This window comes from Gastrolobium bilobum, unplaced genomic scaffold, assembly GCF_033153095.1.
Source record: "Gastrolobium bilobum isolate Gb01-03AN ecotype WA unplaced genomic scaffold, APGP_CSIRO_Gbil_v1 utg5265, whole genome shotgun sequence".
NCBI classification, from domain to species: Eukaryota; Viridiplantae; Streptophyta; class Magnoliopsida; order Fabales; family Fabaceae; genus Gastrolobium; species Gastrolobium bilobum.
In genome coordinates this window covers 45931-64053 of record NW_026900063.1, presented here as the reverse complement: position 1 = coordinate 64053, position 18123 = coordinate 45931, and the positions used below count along the sequence as shown (strand labels likewise).

General features: G+C 35.6%; 2 protein-coding genes across 2 annotated transcripts; one reads left to right on the top strand and one right to left on the bottom strand.

Moving 5' to 3' along the window:
• Positions 1 to 5891: 5891 nt before the first annotated feature.
• On the bottom strand, positions 5892 to 6236 carry LOC133295171 (uncharacterized). The gene has a single exon (XM_061493968.1). It carries the CDS (start codon positions 6234 to 6236, stop codon positions 5892 to 5894), a length of 345 nt encoding a protein of 114 aa, XP_061349952.1.
• Positions 6237 to 13853: 7617 nt separating this feature from the next.
• LOC133295170 (uncharacterized) lies at positions 13854 to 14549 on the top strand. The gene has a single exon (XM_061493966.1). The coding sequence runs from the start codon at positions 13854 to 13856 to the stop codon at positions 14547 to 14549; it is 696 nt and encodes a 231-aa protein (XP_061349950.1).
• The last annotated feature ends 3574 nt before the right edge of the window (positions 14550 to 18123 follow it).

Genomic DNA, 18123 nt, shown 5'->3' with positions numbered 1-18123 from the left:
AATTGTCTTTATGTTCCAAACATTTCTAGAAACATTATTTCTATTTCTTGTTTAGAACAAGATGGTTTTACTTTTAGTATTAAGAATGTTACATTTTCTATCATTTCGAATGATATTGTTTATGGTACTGCTTCTTTAATAAATGGATTGTATGTTCTGGAAATGGGAACTGAAGTGCTCAATATAGCCGTGAAATGACCTAGGATAGATAATCAATCTTATCTTTGGCATTGTAGACTAGGGCACATAAACGAAACAAGATTGTCTAGGATGCATGCAAATTGATACCTAGATTCCATGGATTTGGAATCCTATGGACAATGTGAATCTTGTCTAGATGGGAAAATGACTTGTCACAAGCCCAAAGGGCTTGAGAGTCATAGGGCTAGTGAGTTATTAGAACTCATTCACACTGATGTTTATGGGTCAATGTCTATAGAGGCTAGAGGAGGATACTCCTATTTCATCACCTTTACTGATGACAAATCAAGATTTGGGTACGTGTACCTAATGACATATAAATCCGAAGCCTTTGAAAAGTTCAAGGAGTTTAGGAATGAAGTAGAGAAACATCGTGGCAAGATGATTAAGACATTACGATCAGATCGTGGTGGTGAATATCTGAGCCATGAGTTTCAAGATTATCTGAGAGAAAATGGAATTCTCTTGCAGTTTACTGCACCTTACACACCACACCAAAATGGTGTCTCCGAAAGGAGAAACAGGACCTTGTTAGACATGGTCAGGTCTATGATGAGTGAGACTCAACTTCCAAAATCGTTTTGGGGATATGCCTTAGACACAGCGGCATACCTTCTAAATAGGGTACCTTTTAAATCTTTTCAGACCACACCATGTGAGATATGGAATGGTAAGAGACCCAACCTGAGTTACCTCAGGGTATGGGGACCGCCAGCTTATGTCAAAGCGTTGGCATCAGACAAGCTTAGTGCTAAGAGTACTAAATGTCTATTTGTGGGGTATCCCAAAGGTACTAAGGGATACTACTTTTACTCCAAGGATGAACACAAGGTGTTTGTGTCAAAGAATGTTGAGTTCCTTGAGAAGGATTTGATCTCTCAAGGAGCCAGTGGGAGTAAGATTGATCTTGAAGAAGTTCAAGAACCACATGAACAGATTGAGGAACCCGAGTCTGCTCCGCAGGCGACTTTCTCCAATGGAGAAGTAAACACACAACTCCGTAGGTCAACGAGGGTCATCCATCCACCTGAGAGGTATGGGTTTGTGATTGAGAATCAACAAACCGTCGAGGATGATGAACCAAGTAACTACGAAGAGGCAGTCAAGGATGTTGACTCTTCTAGATGGCTTGAAGCCATGGAATTTGAAATGGATTCGATGTATCAAAACAAGGTATGGACCTTGGTTCCTAAACCGCAAGGAATAGTTCCTATCGCTAACAAATGGGTCTTTAAAAGAAAGACTGATGCATATGGCAACGTTCAGACCTACAAAGCTAGGTTGGTTGCGAATGGGTATCGTCAAAGACAAAGAGTTGACTATGAATAGACTTTCTCGCCTGTTGCCATGATCAAATCTCTTAGGATCATGCTTGCAATAGCGGCATATCACGACTATGAAATTTGGCAAATGGATGTCAAGACCGCCTTCTTGAATGGGTTCTTGAAGGAGGAAGTGTACATGACACAACCTGAGGGCTTTGAAATCAAAGATCAGGAGCATATGGTATGCAAACTTCAAAGGTCGATATATGGGCTAAAACAAACATCAAGGAGTTGGAATATTCGTTTTGATGAAGTCGTTAAGAGTAACGATTTTATCAAGAACGAGGATGAACCTTGTGTTTACAAGAAGGTTAGTGGGAGTAATGCCGTCTTCCAGGTACTTTATGTAGATGACATATTGTTAATAGGAAATGACATCCCCACATTACAAATAACGAAAGAGTGGCTTTCAAAAAGCTTCACCATGAAGGATTTGGGAGAAACGGCCTTTATACTTGGTATAAAGATCTATAGAGATAGATCCAAGAGGCTGTTGGGTTTATCTCAATCCACGTATGTTGACAAGATGCTAAAGAGGTTTAGCATGGAAGGGTCGAAAAGGGGTTTTCTTCCCGTCAGTCATGGGGTACATCTTTCAAAGGCTATGTGTCCTAAGTCACAGCCTGAGAAGGATTGCATGAGTGGAATTTCATACGCTTCGGCTATTGGATCCATCATGTATGCCATGATATGTACGAAACCAGATGTCTCATATGCTTTGAGCATTACGAGCAGATACCAGTCGGACCCTAGAGAGGGTCACTGGACAGCAGTCAAGACCATCCTTAAATACTTAAGAAGAACTAAGGATGCATTTATGGTCTTTGGTGGGGTTGATGAGCTAACAGTGAAAGAGTTCACTGACACCAGCTTTCAGAGGGACAAAGATGACTGCAAGTCACAGTCAGGGTTCGTATTCACATTAAATGGTGGGGCAGTATCTTGGAAGAGTTCCAAGCAGGAGACAACAGCAGATTCAACGACAGAAGCTGAATATATAGCTGCTTCAGAAGTAGCTAAAGAGGTCGTGTGGATCAAGAAGTTCATATCTGAACTTAGGGTGGTTCCAAGCGTGGATGAGCCTATACAGTTGCTTTGCGACAACACTGGAGCCATTGTGCAGTCAAAGAAACCTAGGTCTCATCAAAGATCTAAGCACGTGCTCCGCAGATATCACCTGATTAGAGAAATCATTGATAGGATGGATGTAAATATGGATTATATTCCTACAGATGATAACCTAGTCGATTCTCTGACAAAGGTTGTTTCTCAGAGAAAACATGATAGTTATTATGAGGCTTTGGGTATACAACTTAGGTCTGATTGGCTCTAAGCCAAGTGGGAGCTTGTTAGTATATGGATGTCCTAGAGACAATCTTTTAATTAGATTAGGACATATCTGGACCTTTGTATTGTCGCAAATAAATAAAAGCACTATTTATCCTGCTTTATATTTTGTCTCAATATTACTGTTAATATTTTATATGAGTAACTGGATAAACCCCTTGAAATAAAATAGGTATCTCTTGAGTATCTGTGATGAGATCACGATCATGAGGATTCAAGGATACTGGATATTTATTCCTAATTTTATATTCCTAGTCTAGAGACACTGAGAATGGGGATCAGTGATCTCGGGTAAGACTAGCACGACTTATCTACTTGTATTTGGATGCAAGGTAAAGACCTCATGAGCTACAGATATGGAGATGTCTTAGCTAAAGTCGTGGGTGGATCTATAAGGGTATAGCTCGCACTGAACAGACCCACAAAAGAGACTCTATGAGGAAATCTCACAGAGACTATCATTAGAGTAGTCTCTTTATATTTGGGTATGTCTTTCCTTAGACCAGAAGTTATTACCTAGACTGTGTTCTAGAAGGCATGCTTCGACTGTATACCTCGTCTGCCTGAAGCATGTAGACTCATAGGTATACTGTTGGGCTTGTCCTGAAAGAGCACAGGGCTAGGGTGATATTACTAATTAATGGGTTTGGATGGTCCAAGACATTACTAATTAATTTAATTAGGTAAATTAATTATCAAATATTTAAATTTTGAATTTTGAATTTTGAATTTTGAAATTTGAATTTGAATTTTGAAATTTGAATTTTGAATTTGAAATTTGAATTTGAAATTTGAATTTTGGATTTGAAATTTGAATTTTGAAATTTGAATTTTGAATTTGAAATTTGAATTTGAAATTTGAATTTGAATTTGAATTTAGAATTTAAATGTTTGAACGTTTGAATTCGAATTTGAATTGGCTATGAAAAGTTGTTTCATAACAAAAGGATAAGATGAGATCTTGTTGGAACAAATCCCTTGTATCAAGAGAAGATCTATGGAGATCTCCAAGGGCTGATTTGGGGCACCATTTTGGTGGGAGATGATTGTCATCTTGTCAAACCAACAAGCTCCAATCAGATTTGGTTGTTGAGAGAATCAGTGAGCTAGTTGGTTCAAACTTGAATGCAACAGCTCAAATGTATTTGGTCCCTTTTTGGGCTGAATAGGGGCACATGAATTGGTGGTCATATGATGACCATTGGTTCAGAATTTTGACTAGATAAAGACCTAGTCTTATGAGGATTCAAAGGGGGGGTTGTTGGGATTTTTGAATTGCAACAACTCCACCTGTGTCTCACTCACTTGTGCGCCACTTTCATTATAAGTAAAGTAAAAATTCTGATTCGATACACTAATTCTCTCCCTCTCTTGTGCGCCTAGTTGGTGAGTTCCTCCTTAAGGTTTTTCAAAAGAACCTAGCCAATTCTTCTATATACCATTCCCACTCTTGTGAAGTTTTCATGCTGGAGACTTCACTCTTCTAAACACATATACCTAGCCTCCTTCTTCACCTATTGAGCGCATAGCAAGCCTCTCTGTGGTGGTCAATTGGTGGCTTTCAAGAAAGCGTTCTTGCATCTTGACGTGGGTGGTGTGGATCAACGTTAGAGGGTTTGAACCCTTCAAACCTAACACTAATCGTCTTGGAGTTTTGAACTTACAAACAAAGGTAACATCACATGCCATAAAGCATGATTCTTGATTGCATGTGTAATTCCGCATATGAAAAATTTTGTTTTTCCCTCTCACATGCTACGGCCTTCAAGGCTATTTTACTTTCATTTGAGTCTCATCACATTCCTCTAATACCAAAGCCTCAAATCCATTAGGAAACATAGCATTGGATTACAAAACACTTATCCCATGTTGATGTTCATATTGAACAATATTTATTATATTTATTTAATTATGTGATTGAATCAGTAACCCACTAATTGAATCGATAATTCATTGACCTAGGAGCCGACCAAGTCAATAACTTGTTGGGTTTGAGACATGATTATATTATGTTAAAATGAGACATATGGAAAGATATATTTCATGATCACACTTTCAGGAACTACCACATGGGATCTTAAACTTTTACGAGAGAGAACCTTAGTTTCGATCTGTCATTGTACGCATACACCTCCACAACAACATTCTATATTTATTTCCCAGGTGAAGGCTTTTACTTTATCCAAATCGAAGCAACACTTAATAACAAAATTTTGAAAAAATAAAAAATGATTATTTAAATAAACCTATTAGCCTTTTGTTTTGTTGCATTACACTTTCACACCTCTTATCTTCCCTGAATCTACATTTTGTTACGATATTTCCAGTTTTCAAAATAAAACAATTAAATCCATTTGTCAGCTGGATGTACAAATAAATGGAAAAATTCATTGACAATGTACTTTCGCTAAAAGAAGTAGCTCATCATTTTCTTGATAAATATTACTCCTACTTTTTAATGAATTTTAATAGAATCTTCAACTGTTATAAAGTACTCAATGATTACAGCGTTTCAAAACAAATCTGATCTGAATTGTACAGTAAACAGATGTTTTCAATTTGCCATAGCCAGATTCATCGGTTCTATTTTTTTATATTGTTGGAAAAAAAGTTATCTGTAGCAACCTATTATAATTATATGCTACGGGTAATACATAGTTATAATGACAAAATTATTTTTTCTCTTTTCACAATGTCAGCTAACAATGTCTGAGGAGAGAAAAAAAAAACAATTTTAATATTCCAACTATGGCTCCAGTACGTAGTTATAATGGATTGGTGCATAGTTATAATGGATTGGTGCAGATAATTTTTCCTTGCATTTCCCTGACTTTTAAAGACTCAAATCCAACGAAATATGGAACAAAAATTATTAGAATTACAAATACAGAGGAGAATTGCTGAATTCAGCAAAACTTATATATTATGTATATTAAACAAGCAACAAAGCAAATTACTGAACATTGATTAATATAAAGGAACAACACTTGCTCTAGTGGGTGAAAATGACACATATGCTCAAACAATAACTATGCTACTTATCAAGAAACTAGAGAGCAGGATACCAACAAATATGGCAGCTGTAAAATCCAACCTAACTGAACTAGAAGACTTCTTCCCATCAAATTCACCTGAACTTGGTGCAGGTGCAGATGCTTCTGCCTCAGAAGGAGCTGCAGAATTCATTGGTCGGTTGTCACTTGGAGTGGGGAAGAATGATGAAATATCTGGTGCATTCACATAAGGTAATAAACCTGGGGAAGCTGAAATTGTTGGCTCAGTTGTTGAACTCATCAGAACATGTGAATTGCAAAGCAAGACAACCAGAAAGACAAAGGAAAATAACTTTGTGATAGTGGCCATGGATAACTCCTTGAACTATCTCTCTAAACAGAGAATGATGCAAATTGTTATCGGGTCTAGGAATGTGTGTGTTTTTAAGTAGGGGAAAGATAAAATCAGTAACTATACCAGTGTGTTTTCTTGTTGTTCTTCTGACAGTTTATGAGGTGCATTTCGTTAGCATCACGGGATAGGCAAGGGTAGCACTATATTCATTGTCTCTTTGCATCCATATTTATTAATACCTTTTGTTTCTCTTGATTTGTCAGCTATCCTTAGCAAGGGGACAATGCACAGTTCACATGCTACTGTTTTAGATTTTATTTTTTTTAATAGAAGGGGCCCCATTCCTTTGAGCCTTGTACTCCTTGCTACCCCAACTCCATGTGAGTACTATACATGGTACCCATGATGAGGATATTTTACCAATAGAGGCCTTATGCATATCTAATGCAAAATATATGGGAGCAAATCTTGTTACACCAAGCTTCCTAACTTGTGAAGATAGAGGTTAGGATCAATTGATTGTATGCAATCTTAACCTTATATTTTTACAAAGAGATATTTTCCAAACTTGAATATGTGATCTTCTAGTTATAAGGAGCAATTAGCTCCAAAGATAGCCTTCTTGTCGTAGAGATGGCAAAACGGACAATCCACCTCGCCTCTAACTCGCCTTAAAATGACCCGACCCAACCCAACCTAATCTGTCTACCTCCGTTTTTATAAGTGGGTTGAAAATTTCTACTTGCCACGCCAACATATTAAAAAAGTGAATTTTTTTCAAAAATTATACTCCATATAACTATAGAAGGTATTAAAGAAGGACAAAAGAGGTGTAAAAAAATGTCCTTAATTAATTTTTTCTTTTTAAAAATAAAAATCAACTCGACAGGTCAACTTACTCGCTGTGAGTTGAACCCGTTTTGACCTGTCCTGGTTCAAACGGGTTGGCGGATGAAAAATCTCAACCCAACTCTCCATTTGTGACTGGTTAAATGGCTCAACCTTATGGATCGGACCTGGACCTGTTTTGCCACCTCTGCTTCTAGGCTTCTATGTAACGTAAAATATATGATAGATAAAATTTGAAGATTCCCGCACATATCAAACTCTTCCGCACTAAGACCAAAATATGATTAAGAAGATGTCAACAATAAAAGGCGTTTTGCGATGTTGCATTTGTTAGCTTCACATATGGACCACTTGTAAAGGAGAAAATACACAAGGGGAGGACTAGAGTAGGAGATTTGAATCCTTGAGTCAATGATGACATGGTAATTGAAAAATCACGGGCAACATCACATGACAAAATGGATTGCAGCATTGTCACCACGGCATGATAACAAACGACAAATAAAAGACAGAGTATGGGGTAAACTCGGAGGTTTTCTGCTAATAATAAGTGATGACCTCAACGCACCTACGGTCCCATTCCTATTAAGATAGTGTTAGAACAATATATTATTTTTGAAATTCGAACCGATCTTAGATTGAGAATAAAATAATAATAATATTGTCGAAGCTCTTGAATTCCAAAGCAATTGTATTTTGAAGTACATGAAATACATGCCATATAGATGTATGGCAGCAACTTTGGTAAAGCTACAAATAAAAAAGAATTGATACGACAATCCCAACGGCAAAAAAATTGATATATTGTTTTTTAAATAAAAAATTACGAATTTATGAAAATTTTGAAAATAATTACATATTTATTGCACAATATCACGCTTAATTTGGGCGTCACCAATCACGCTTAAATTTGGACGTCACTCAAGAGGCAATCACGCTTAATTTAAGCGTCACTCATAAGGTGTTGACATGTGTCACATTTTTTTTTTTCCAAAAAAAAAAATTAACAATTTAATCGTAAAACTTCTGAAGGCCGTAACTTTTGACTCAGGTATTCAAATCAGGTAATTCTCTTTTTGATTTCACATAACTTTTCGAGATTTACGTAATGACATCCCATTTGACATATTTTACTTCTCACAAACACAATTTAAATTTGCAAGAATAGTATTATAAATGCGATTAAACCCAGAAGCCTCTGGGTTCTGAGTTTGTGATTTAATATAAAAAAATAAATAAAGATTTGGTTTATGATTTAAATTAAAAATAAAAATAAAAATTATTAATAATAAGGAAAACAAAAAAAGATTTGATTTATGCTTTAAATTTAAAAATCAATTTGAAAAATCTGTATTAATAAAGGAAATAATTAAATAAATATTCTAAATCTCTAAAGAAGAAAGATTCTAAATCTCTATTAAATTTTTATAAAAAAACACTTTTAAAATAAGAAATATTTGGCTTTTGGTTTTTGTTTTTTTCAGAAGTTAAAATTTTTAGCTTCTAAAAAAAATAAATTTTTGATTATTATTGTTTTGTGACTTTTGCCTTTTTTAAAAATAGATATCCAAACAAACTTAAAGTGAGAAGTACTTTTTTTTCTTAAAAGAAATAACTTTTGAAGGAAAAAAAAGCCGATCTAAATGGGCCTTTAGTTGTTCGGCCCAATTCCTTTTTGCTTCGTCAAAACTCCTTTTCAGTCCTTGAAGAATCACACTCTGTTCACTTCTTAAGTTTCCCCCTGATTCGTTGATTTTCGAATGAGGTAAAATAATATTTAATTTTCATCCTAGCTAATAAGCTTGGAAATCCTTGCTTGTGAAATGGTTTCCACTGCGTGTGACTATTGCTTCAGTATCCCAATCGAGTAAATTGGGCGTGTTTGGATGTGTTTTTATTTTTATTTTTTTAAATTTGTTTTAAACATAAATTTTGAAAACTGATTTTAAAAGAATAATAAAATTTGTTTGATAATAATTAGTTTTAAGAAAGGTTATCCTTATAATTATTTTTTTACAACCTCTTACAACCATATCTTAACACCGTTAATTTCCGTCAATCAACGGTTATCATTTATTGTGAATTAATAATTAATTAATGAGTTTAATTTGCGAAAATAATAACCGTTGATTGATAGAAATCAACGGTGTTAAGATATAATTGTAAGAAGTTGTAAAAAAAAAAGTTGTAACTATAACCCTCAAGTTATAAAAACTAAACAAGGTAGTTAATTACAAAAAAGTTGTAATTAATTACAAAAATACCATTAATGAAGTTTTATAATTACAAAATTATCATAGTAAAGTAATTTAAAATTAAAAAAATTAAATTTATTTATAAAAAATACTATTTATGAATCCTCATATTTACAAAATTATCACCGCAAAAATAAAATAAAAACAAAAAAATAACTTTTGAAAGCATCCTCCCCTGAGTTGTTTTGCTTTTTTAGTTTTTAAAACTAAAAAACAATTTTTGTTTTGGAATTCATTTTTCAAAACAACTCTTTTCAAACAAATTTTTTTATTTTAAAAACTAAAAAATTACTTTTGAGAATAGAAATCGAACATACGCAAATCAGTAGGTTAATTTTTGGGTTTTGGCTAACGTGGTAGTGCTTAAATTTACGGGAAAAACTACTCATCTATTATATGTGATAACTTTCTCTCCTTCACATTTTTTGATAATTGTGTCACCTTTTTTTCTTTCTTTTTTTTAGATGATGGAACTCACAAATTTATCTCTATGACATGAGATAACTTATCTCCTTTAACATGAGATTAATAAAACCCCAGTGAAATAATTGCCGCAACAATTTAAATTTTCAATTGTCCTGGTCTTTGTGGTAAAAGGCCTAGGATGTCCGTTTTCCAATGGCTTCAAAGAGAGCCGTTTCATATTCCATTTACCCTTTTCGCCAAACCACCTTAGTTTAACGATACTCTCTCAAAATCCATCGAAACATTTCAAAAATTCTGACGTATCGTATGTCCGACACTTCCCGATACTCCAATACTCATTGTAAAAACTCATAAAAGGTTCAAAAGTTACGTTGTATTACATTTTGAGTTTCAACTATTAGATTCATTAGATTACGATTATAATTTTATTGAGTTTAATATAAACATTTAGAATATCTTATGTTTCTTTGTAAAATTGATGGATATTATAATTTTAGCTTTATTTCTTTGTTAAATTATTAAATACTAAATATAATATACACTACATAAACTAAAAATATTATATAATATCAAAATGTGTCCTAACGTGTCAAAATTTAATATTTTTTAAAATTAACGTATCGAAGTATCATGTCATATATATCGTATCCCGTGTCCCGTGCCGATGCAACATAGACTCAATTGGCCTTCCCTCTCAAATTCTCAATCACTTTGAGTTTCAAATCCCCTAACTTTCGTGCTAGCATCAACAATATATTTTATTTTTACTAGTTGACATCTTACCCAGTGCACTACAATTAAAAAATGATATTGTTTCTCGTTAAGAAATAATTTTATATCCTACACACATAAAAATATGTCGAACCCATGTTTTCATTTCTCTCTCCCAGTGGCGGAGCCGGGCTCCAATTTGAGCCCGGGACCAAAAAATTATGTGTATTTATTTTTCTTAATTTTTGTTAGTTCATATCATAATATATTTAAATTATATTAAATACAGAACACCTGAGCAAACGACACTAAGAAGAGTTATCATTTTATTAAACATTTTTTAATTTGACTTAAAATAATTTATTTATTTTTATACAAGTGAAAATTAACCTAATACAACTTACCCAAATTTTTCACCAAAAATATTTTAAGTTTTACATATGGCCAAATTACAAATTGTAGCTCGAGCCAAATTATAATTTTAATCCACGCAAAATTAAAATTAATTATATAATTATATATAATAAGTGCAATTTGTTAAAATTTAGCTCGAGATGAGGCCACACCCACACTACATGTGCTCTCTCCTCTCTTCACATGACCCCACATACTTTTATATGTTTATAAGAGATAATCTCATATAAATAAGAAACATCAAACCCTTAAAAAGTTCCAAAAAAATGATAACGATTCAAGAAAAAAGCTTAAATTTAATATATTTTCAAGGGTTCATTTTTTCTAAAGTTACTTTAGATCATTTTGTTTAATGTTGACCGAAACGACGTCGTTTTAGGGCAAAAATTATAGTATGTTTGTAATTTTAATTTATTTCAGGGTCATAATAGTCTTTATTATTCTAATTTTTTAATTTTTCAACCCCAAAATGACATCATTTCAGTGAAATTAGACAAAGATGTCTAAAGTAACATTAGATGCCTTTTTTTCCTATTTTCCATGCAAAATATTTTTAGTATTTTTTAATAATATATATATTTTTATACAATGACAACACTGAAATTCAAATTTATAATCACATATAAAACTAGTCACAATAAATAATAATTGTGTTAGTCAACCTTTTTAATAATTTAAACGTTTAGATCCTAATATATACGTAATTTAATATGAATAATGCTTTATTTGGCCATGTTGATGATTAAAATTAAAGTAACTACGCCAATGGTTAGTTATTACAATTGATCATTATTTTTACGAAAAATAAGATAATTGAATACATAAAATTCAGTAAGACCAATAGAATACATAAAATAAGTAATATGATAGCTATTTTCTAAATTACATTTCAGGCTACCGACTCGTGATCGGAGCACCGCCAATAACGCAGATCTGCATGTGCATCACTGCTAGAGTATGAATCCGCCACCTTGCGTTCAAACAGCGATGAGTGATACGAAAGAATCTGGTAAGGAGACAACAGATCCTACAGCTGAGGAGGAAGATCTTCTTCATCGAAGCACAAAAAAACCTAAAGGTCCTGCTATGGAAGATCAGCCCATGGATGATCACCAGGTGGATATGACAAGCAATGAAGGGAAAAATCATTCGATCCCGGTGTTGACAGGCGAAATACCTAACAGAAAAGTGGTGTCATATAAAGACTCTCTTCTAGGTTTTAATGGAAGAGGAAGAAGAAGGGGAAGAGGTTTTTGTTACGGTAGATGGAGAGGATGATCCTCTTTGCCCAACATACTCTTTCCTGAAAGCATTGCATTTAGAAGGTTGCAGGCCATGGAGACAGGCAATCATTGTGAAACTTCTAGGGAAGAGAGTAGGTGTAAGATTTTTGCTCAATCGTTTACTGAAAATGTGGAATATATCAGGAGCATATGAGTTCATTGATCTGGAGAATGACTATTTTTTGTTCCGATTTTCTAACAAGAATGATCTCTCACGTTTTGGAGGATGGCCCTTGGATTATAGCAGATCACTATGTGGTAGTTCAGCGATGGCGTCCTTTCTTTAATCCTTATGATGATGAGATCAGAAAACTGACAGTTTGGATTCGTATACCTGGACTTCCTATTGAATTCTATACCACACATCATTTGTGGAATATTGGAAGTATTTTTTGTCGTACTTTGAAGATTGATAGGAACTCTATCAGAAAACAAAACTCTGGGGAAGGTGATATTACAAAAAGAGCGAAGTTTGCAAGAATTTGTGTTGAAGTTGATCTCAGGAAAGGATTTTTGTCTAAGTTTCGGATTGCTGATCGCATTTTTCATGTTGGTCAGGAGGGACTTCACCTAGTTTATTTTTGAAATATGGCCACAAAAAGGACCAGTGCTCACAGAGTAACCATCATCAGGGTTCTACAGCTCATGCTCAAGAGGTTTCTGATTCGGCGGTGCCCAATCAGTCGGAAAAAGAAGTTGTTCCGGCGAAGGAAGAACCGTTTGGGAATTGGATGCTGGTGCAACGAAATTGTCGATCAAGGAATATCGCGCAATCAAAGGAGGAATTACTGTCATCGGGCAGGAGACAAGCTAGCATGGGGAATAACCCAACGTTACGTAATAAAGTGGATTCAAATTTTGATTTAAATCAAAGCCAGGTCATCTAATCAGGATCGAGATACCAAGCTATTGCTGAGTTGGCTCAAAAGGATAATGACATTTTGATAGTTTTCGAATCTCCAGTGATTGATTCAATCAGTATCGTATCTGGTCAGACACAAATTAAACATGGAGAATTACTAGCTCATAGAGATAAACAGTTGGGTAGGAAGGACAATCAAATGGAAACAGTAGCTCCATCCGTTAACCTCTCTCTAGGTAAGGCGAGAAAATAAGTTCAACAACAAGGAGTGAGATTCAAGGAAAACCATCAACAAAAGAAAAAGTGACAATGTCATCTGCCAAAGTTCAACAGCTAGTTCAGAATGCTAATAGTAGCAAAGGTAGATCAAATGCTACTAAAGGTGTAGAATCTCAAAAAAGTAATCCAAAACTTGATCCTCAGAAAAATATGTTAGATGACATTAATGACAGACAAATAGTCTTACATCCCTCATTGTCAAAACCTCAGAGGATGACGTCTCATGTGATAAATGTGCAGCAAGAGACTACTTTCGCTACCTGTGTTTTGGACAAAGGTGGAAAACATGGAAGACCACCGAATGCTCTAACGCTGATGAGGAATTTTTACCAGATTCACAAGGATACTATCCCTTTGGATAATTTGGACGCTTTGGATGTGACATCTGTTTACACCAATGCTCTTTCTTAGGGCTTGTGATGAATCCTGAAGTTGTATGTTTCATTTTAAGTTGGTTTCCCATGAATATTTTAACCTGGAATTGTATAGGGCTGGGAAAAGGAGTTTTCCACCTCTGATTCGTGATCTGTCTCATAAATACAATATTAAAATAATGGCTTTATTGGAAACTAGACTGAGTGGTGAAAGGGCAGATAGAGCTATTCGTCGTCTTGGTTTCTCTGGTCACTATCATCAGGATGTTGTTGGCTACTCTGGTGGTATTTGGGTACTTTGGAACACTGATGAAGTTTCAGTGGAGGTTCTTTTTTCACACCATCAATTGGTGCACACAAAAATAACATGTGTTAAAGAAAATAAAGAGGAGTTCATGACTTTCATTTATGCTAGTCCGCGTAGACAGGAGCATATCCATCTTTGGGAGCTTCTGTCTTCTCTGTTCGATCAATCCATGAGGGATGTGACCTGGGGGATAGCTGGGGATTTCAATACTTATTTGTATGATTATGAGAAAATTGGTGGTAATGGGCATAACTGGAATAGCATGAGGGAGTTTCAAGATTGTTTAGATGAATGTCATCTGTCTGACATTGGAAACCAAGGTCCCACTTTCACTTGGCAAAGAAGGAATCTTCAGGAACGACTTGATAGGGTTTGTACTAATGACAAATGGAACATGGTTTTTCCTAACCGTGTGGCTTTCAACTTACCTTTTTTTGGATCAGATCACAGACCTGTGTTAATTTGGGAAGGTCAGCCTACTATTCATCCGAGAGGGGATCGTCCATTCTGTTTCCTTGCATCCTGGTTAACAGAAAATTCTTTCCATGATGTGGTCAATGGTTGTTAGACTAATAATGAAAACTGGATGCATGCTATGGAGAAGTTTAGGGTAGATGTGACAAATTGGCACAAAGATGTTTTTAGTGTCGTGCTGAAAAGAAAAAAAGAGCTGCATTCTAGGATTAAAGGTATTGACAAGTGTCTTACTCTTAGTAGCCAACCAAGTCATAGTTTAGAAATGTTGCAGAAGGATTTATGGCGGGAACTGGACAAGATTTATCTTCAAGAAGAGATTACCTGGTTTCAAATATCAAAGTTGAATTGGTTAGCTCTTGGAGATAGGAACTCACGTTTCTTTCATTCTGTGACCGATGCAAGACGTAGACGAAATCGTATAGATACGCTGAAGAATTCTGATGGGGTGTGGATTGGTGATCAATGAGTTTTAATGGAGATGGCTGTTAGTTTCTTTAAAGATCTATACTCTAAAGATCCGTTGCCCAAACCAGATTTTCCAATTCATGGTTTTTTCCCAGCTATTGAAGAGGATGCTTTAGAAAGTATGAGCATTATTCCAAACAATAAAGAGATCAGAGATGTGGTTTTCTCTTTTGGTCCATATAAGTCGCCTGGGAAGGATGGTCTTAATGTGCTTTTCTTTCAGACTCAGTGGGATAAGGTGGGAGACTCGGTTACTTCTTTTGAGAAGGATGTTTTCTTACATCCAGATAAAATCAAATATGTAAACCAAACTTTGATTTATCTGATTCCCAAGGTTGAGGTGCCTGAATCTTTTAAAGAGTTTAGACCTATAAGCCTTTGTAATGTTATTTACAAAACTATGACGAAGATTGTGGCTAATAAGTTAAAATCTCATATGGCTCATCTGGTTATGCCCAATCAATGTGGCTTTATCAAGGGTCGCCAAGGAGCAGATAATATCATTGTGGCACAGGAAATCATCCATTCCATGAATAAGAAGATAGGAGGTAAGGGTTAGATGGCTGTCAAAGTAGATTTAGAAAAGACTTATGACAAGATATCTTGGGAGTTCCTGAAAGATACTCTTGTGGACGTTGGTTTGCCTGAGAACATTATTTCCCTTATCATGGGTTGTTTCTCGTCTTGTACAATGAATTTGTTATGGAATGGTTCTACCTCGTCAGAATTTTCTCCCAATCAAGGTCTTCGACAGGGAAATCCTTTATCTCCTTATTTATTTATTCTTTGTATGGAAAGACTTGCTCATCTGATCAACGTAGCGGTTCAGGAGGATGCTTGGAAGCCAATCAGATAGAATAGAAGGGGGCCAAAGATTTCTCATCTGTTTTTTGCAGATGATCTTCTGCTCTTTGCGAAGGCTACGAAAGGACAAGCTAACATTATTAATAAAATTCTTGATTGTTTTTGTAGGTGTTCTGGTGAAAAAGTTAGTCAGGAAAGAATGAAAGTATTTTTTCCAGGAATGTTAATTACTCTCGTGTGCAGATTTTGAGCCAGTTAATGGGTTATTCTCATAGCCGAGTTACAAAGAGTACTTTTGGCTATATTCTAAATCGGATGCAAGCTCGTTTGAATTGCTGGAATCAACGTTCTCTTTCTTTGGCTGGAAGATCAACGCTGGCTAGGTCAGTGCTTACTGCGGTTCCTCAATATCCTATGCAAACTTGTATTATTCCTAGTGGAATTTGTGATCGTATTGAGAGTGTAAGAAGGAATTTTATTTGGGGATCAACTCCTGAACGAAGGAAAACCCATCTAGTATCTTGGGAGAAGACATGTTTGCCGAGGAATATGGTGGGTCTTGGAATTCGCAGAATTAAAGAGAATAATAAGGCTTTCATCATGAAACTGGGTCACCGAATCATGACTGACAGTAACTCATTATGGGTTCAGGTCCTGCGTAGCAAATATAAAGTTGATGAGAGGCTCATTCCAAACATTTCTGCTTCATCAAATGACTCTGGGTTATGGAAAGCTATTGTCAAGTGTTGGCCTCAGATTCTGGATAATTCCCGTATCATTTTAGGAGATGGGAATCAAACTTCTTTTTGGATGAATTCATGGGTTCGAGGGTGTCCTCAACTTTTCTCTTTGTCAGTTCAAGTTATTCCTCCTATTATGGTTCATTGGACTACGTCTCAATTTGTAACTTGTTATGGTAATTGGGGATGGCCTTTATTCCAACACTTACTTCCTTCTCCGGTGTTGGATAAGATTCGTTGTGTGCTTCCGCCTGGAGGGGATTCTACTTCAGACCGGGTTATCTGGACAGGTAGCCAAGACAGGGTTTTTTCAGTGAAATTAGCTTACAACTTTCTTATTGGAATTTCGCATTATCATCAGGATAGAGTTTGGAAAGGAATCTGGACTTGGCCTGGTCCAGAACGTATTAGACAATTCTTATGGCTGCTCTATGGTGATTTTCTTTTAACCAATTTTCGTAGAATGCATCGTCACATGACTACAGATGCATCTTGCCTAAGATGTCGCTATCATCATGAGGATGGCTTACATGCCATTAGGGATTGTCCTGGTGCTAGAGATTTATGGGAGCATTGGGTTCCTCCTGAACATCAAAATGATTTCTTCTCTATGGATCTTCATCAATTGGTCCAAAGAAATCTAGGAATGCAAGGTTCGATTCAAAGAGACAAATCTTGGCCATTGTATTTTGGGGTTATAGCTTGGAGTTTGTGGGGACAGCGAAATAAAGTGATTTTTGATCAAACTTGCACCTCCAAGTATGGTCTCATTAGACGGATTGTCTATACATGTGATAACATTCATTTGTCTTATGCAGCTCTTATCAAGATCAGGCATCATGAACCTAGAAGGGAAGAGCGCTTCATTCATTGGAAGTTTCCCCCTGACGGTTATGTTAAACTTAATGTAGATGGCTCCAACATAGACAGTGGTCAGAAGACAGCGTGTGGTGGTCCTGACGGTTATGTTAAACTTAATGTAGATGGCTAGAACATAGACAGTGGTCAGAAGATGACGTGTGGTGGTGTAATTAGGGATTCTGCAGGTAACTGGTTAACTGGTTTCACGAAATTCCTAGGAAGTGGCACATCTACCTCAACGAAAATTTGGAGATTCTTGACAGGTATGGAACTTGCTTGGCAGAAGGGTTTTAGAAAAGTCTTTATGGAAGGTGACTCAATGGTAGCATTGGAGTTTATAAGAAAGGGTGTGAGGAAAGTCATCGTTTTTCCTCTTTAATTATCAGAGCTCGTTGCATGCTTCAAAGAGACTGAATTATTCGACTTGATCATACCTATAGAGAAGGCAATTCTGTAGCTGATTGGCTTCCAACACATGCATCTTATCAAGATGGGCAACTGATTGTGCTTGATAGTCCTCCATTTGTTTGTTTGGAGTTGCTTCGTAATGATTTGAGGAGAGTTAGTCTCCCAAGGATGTGCCCATTATAGGTCTTTCTTTGTTTTTGTTTTTGTTTTCCTTATTATTTCCACACACAAAAAGTAAGACCAATAATTATCATTTACGTAAAATTAACTATGAACAAAAATAATTAATTTTAATTATGCAGATGATGGTAAAATCCCAATACCAAGGAAGCACGGACACTTGTAAAAAAAGGAAGAGTCGGATCTGACACGCTCTGACACGGCGAC

Bases quoted from the DNA above. Each gene is read 5' to 3' on its own strand.
- LOC133295171 (XM_061493968.1), bottom strand. From the start codon at position 6,236: ATGGCCACTATCACAAAGTTATTTTCCTTTGTCTTTCTGGTTGTCTTG.
- LOC133295170 (XM_061493966.1), top strand. From the start codon at position 13,854: ATGGCTTTATTGGAAACTAGACTGAGTGGTGAAAGGGCAGATAGAGCT.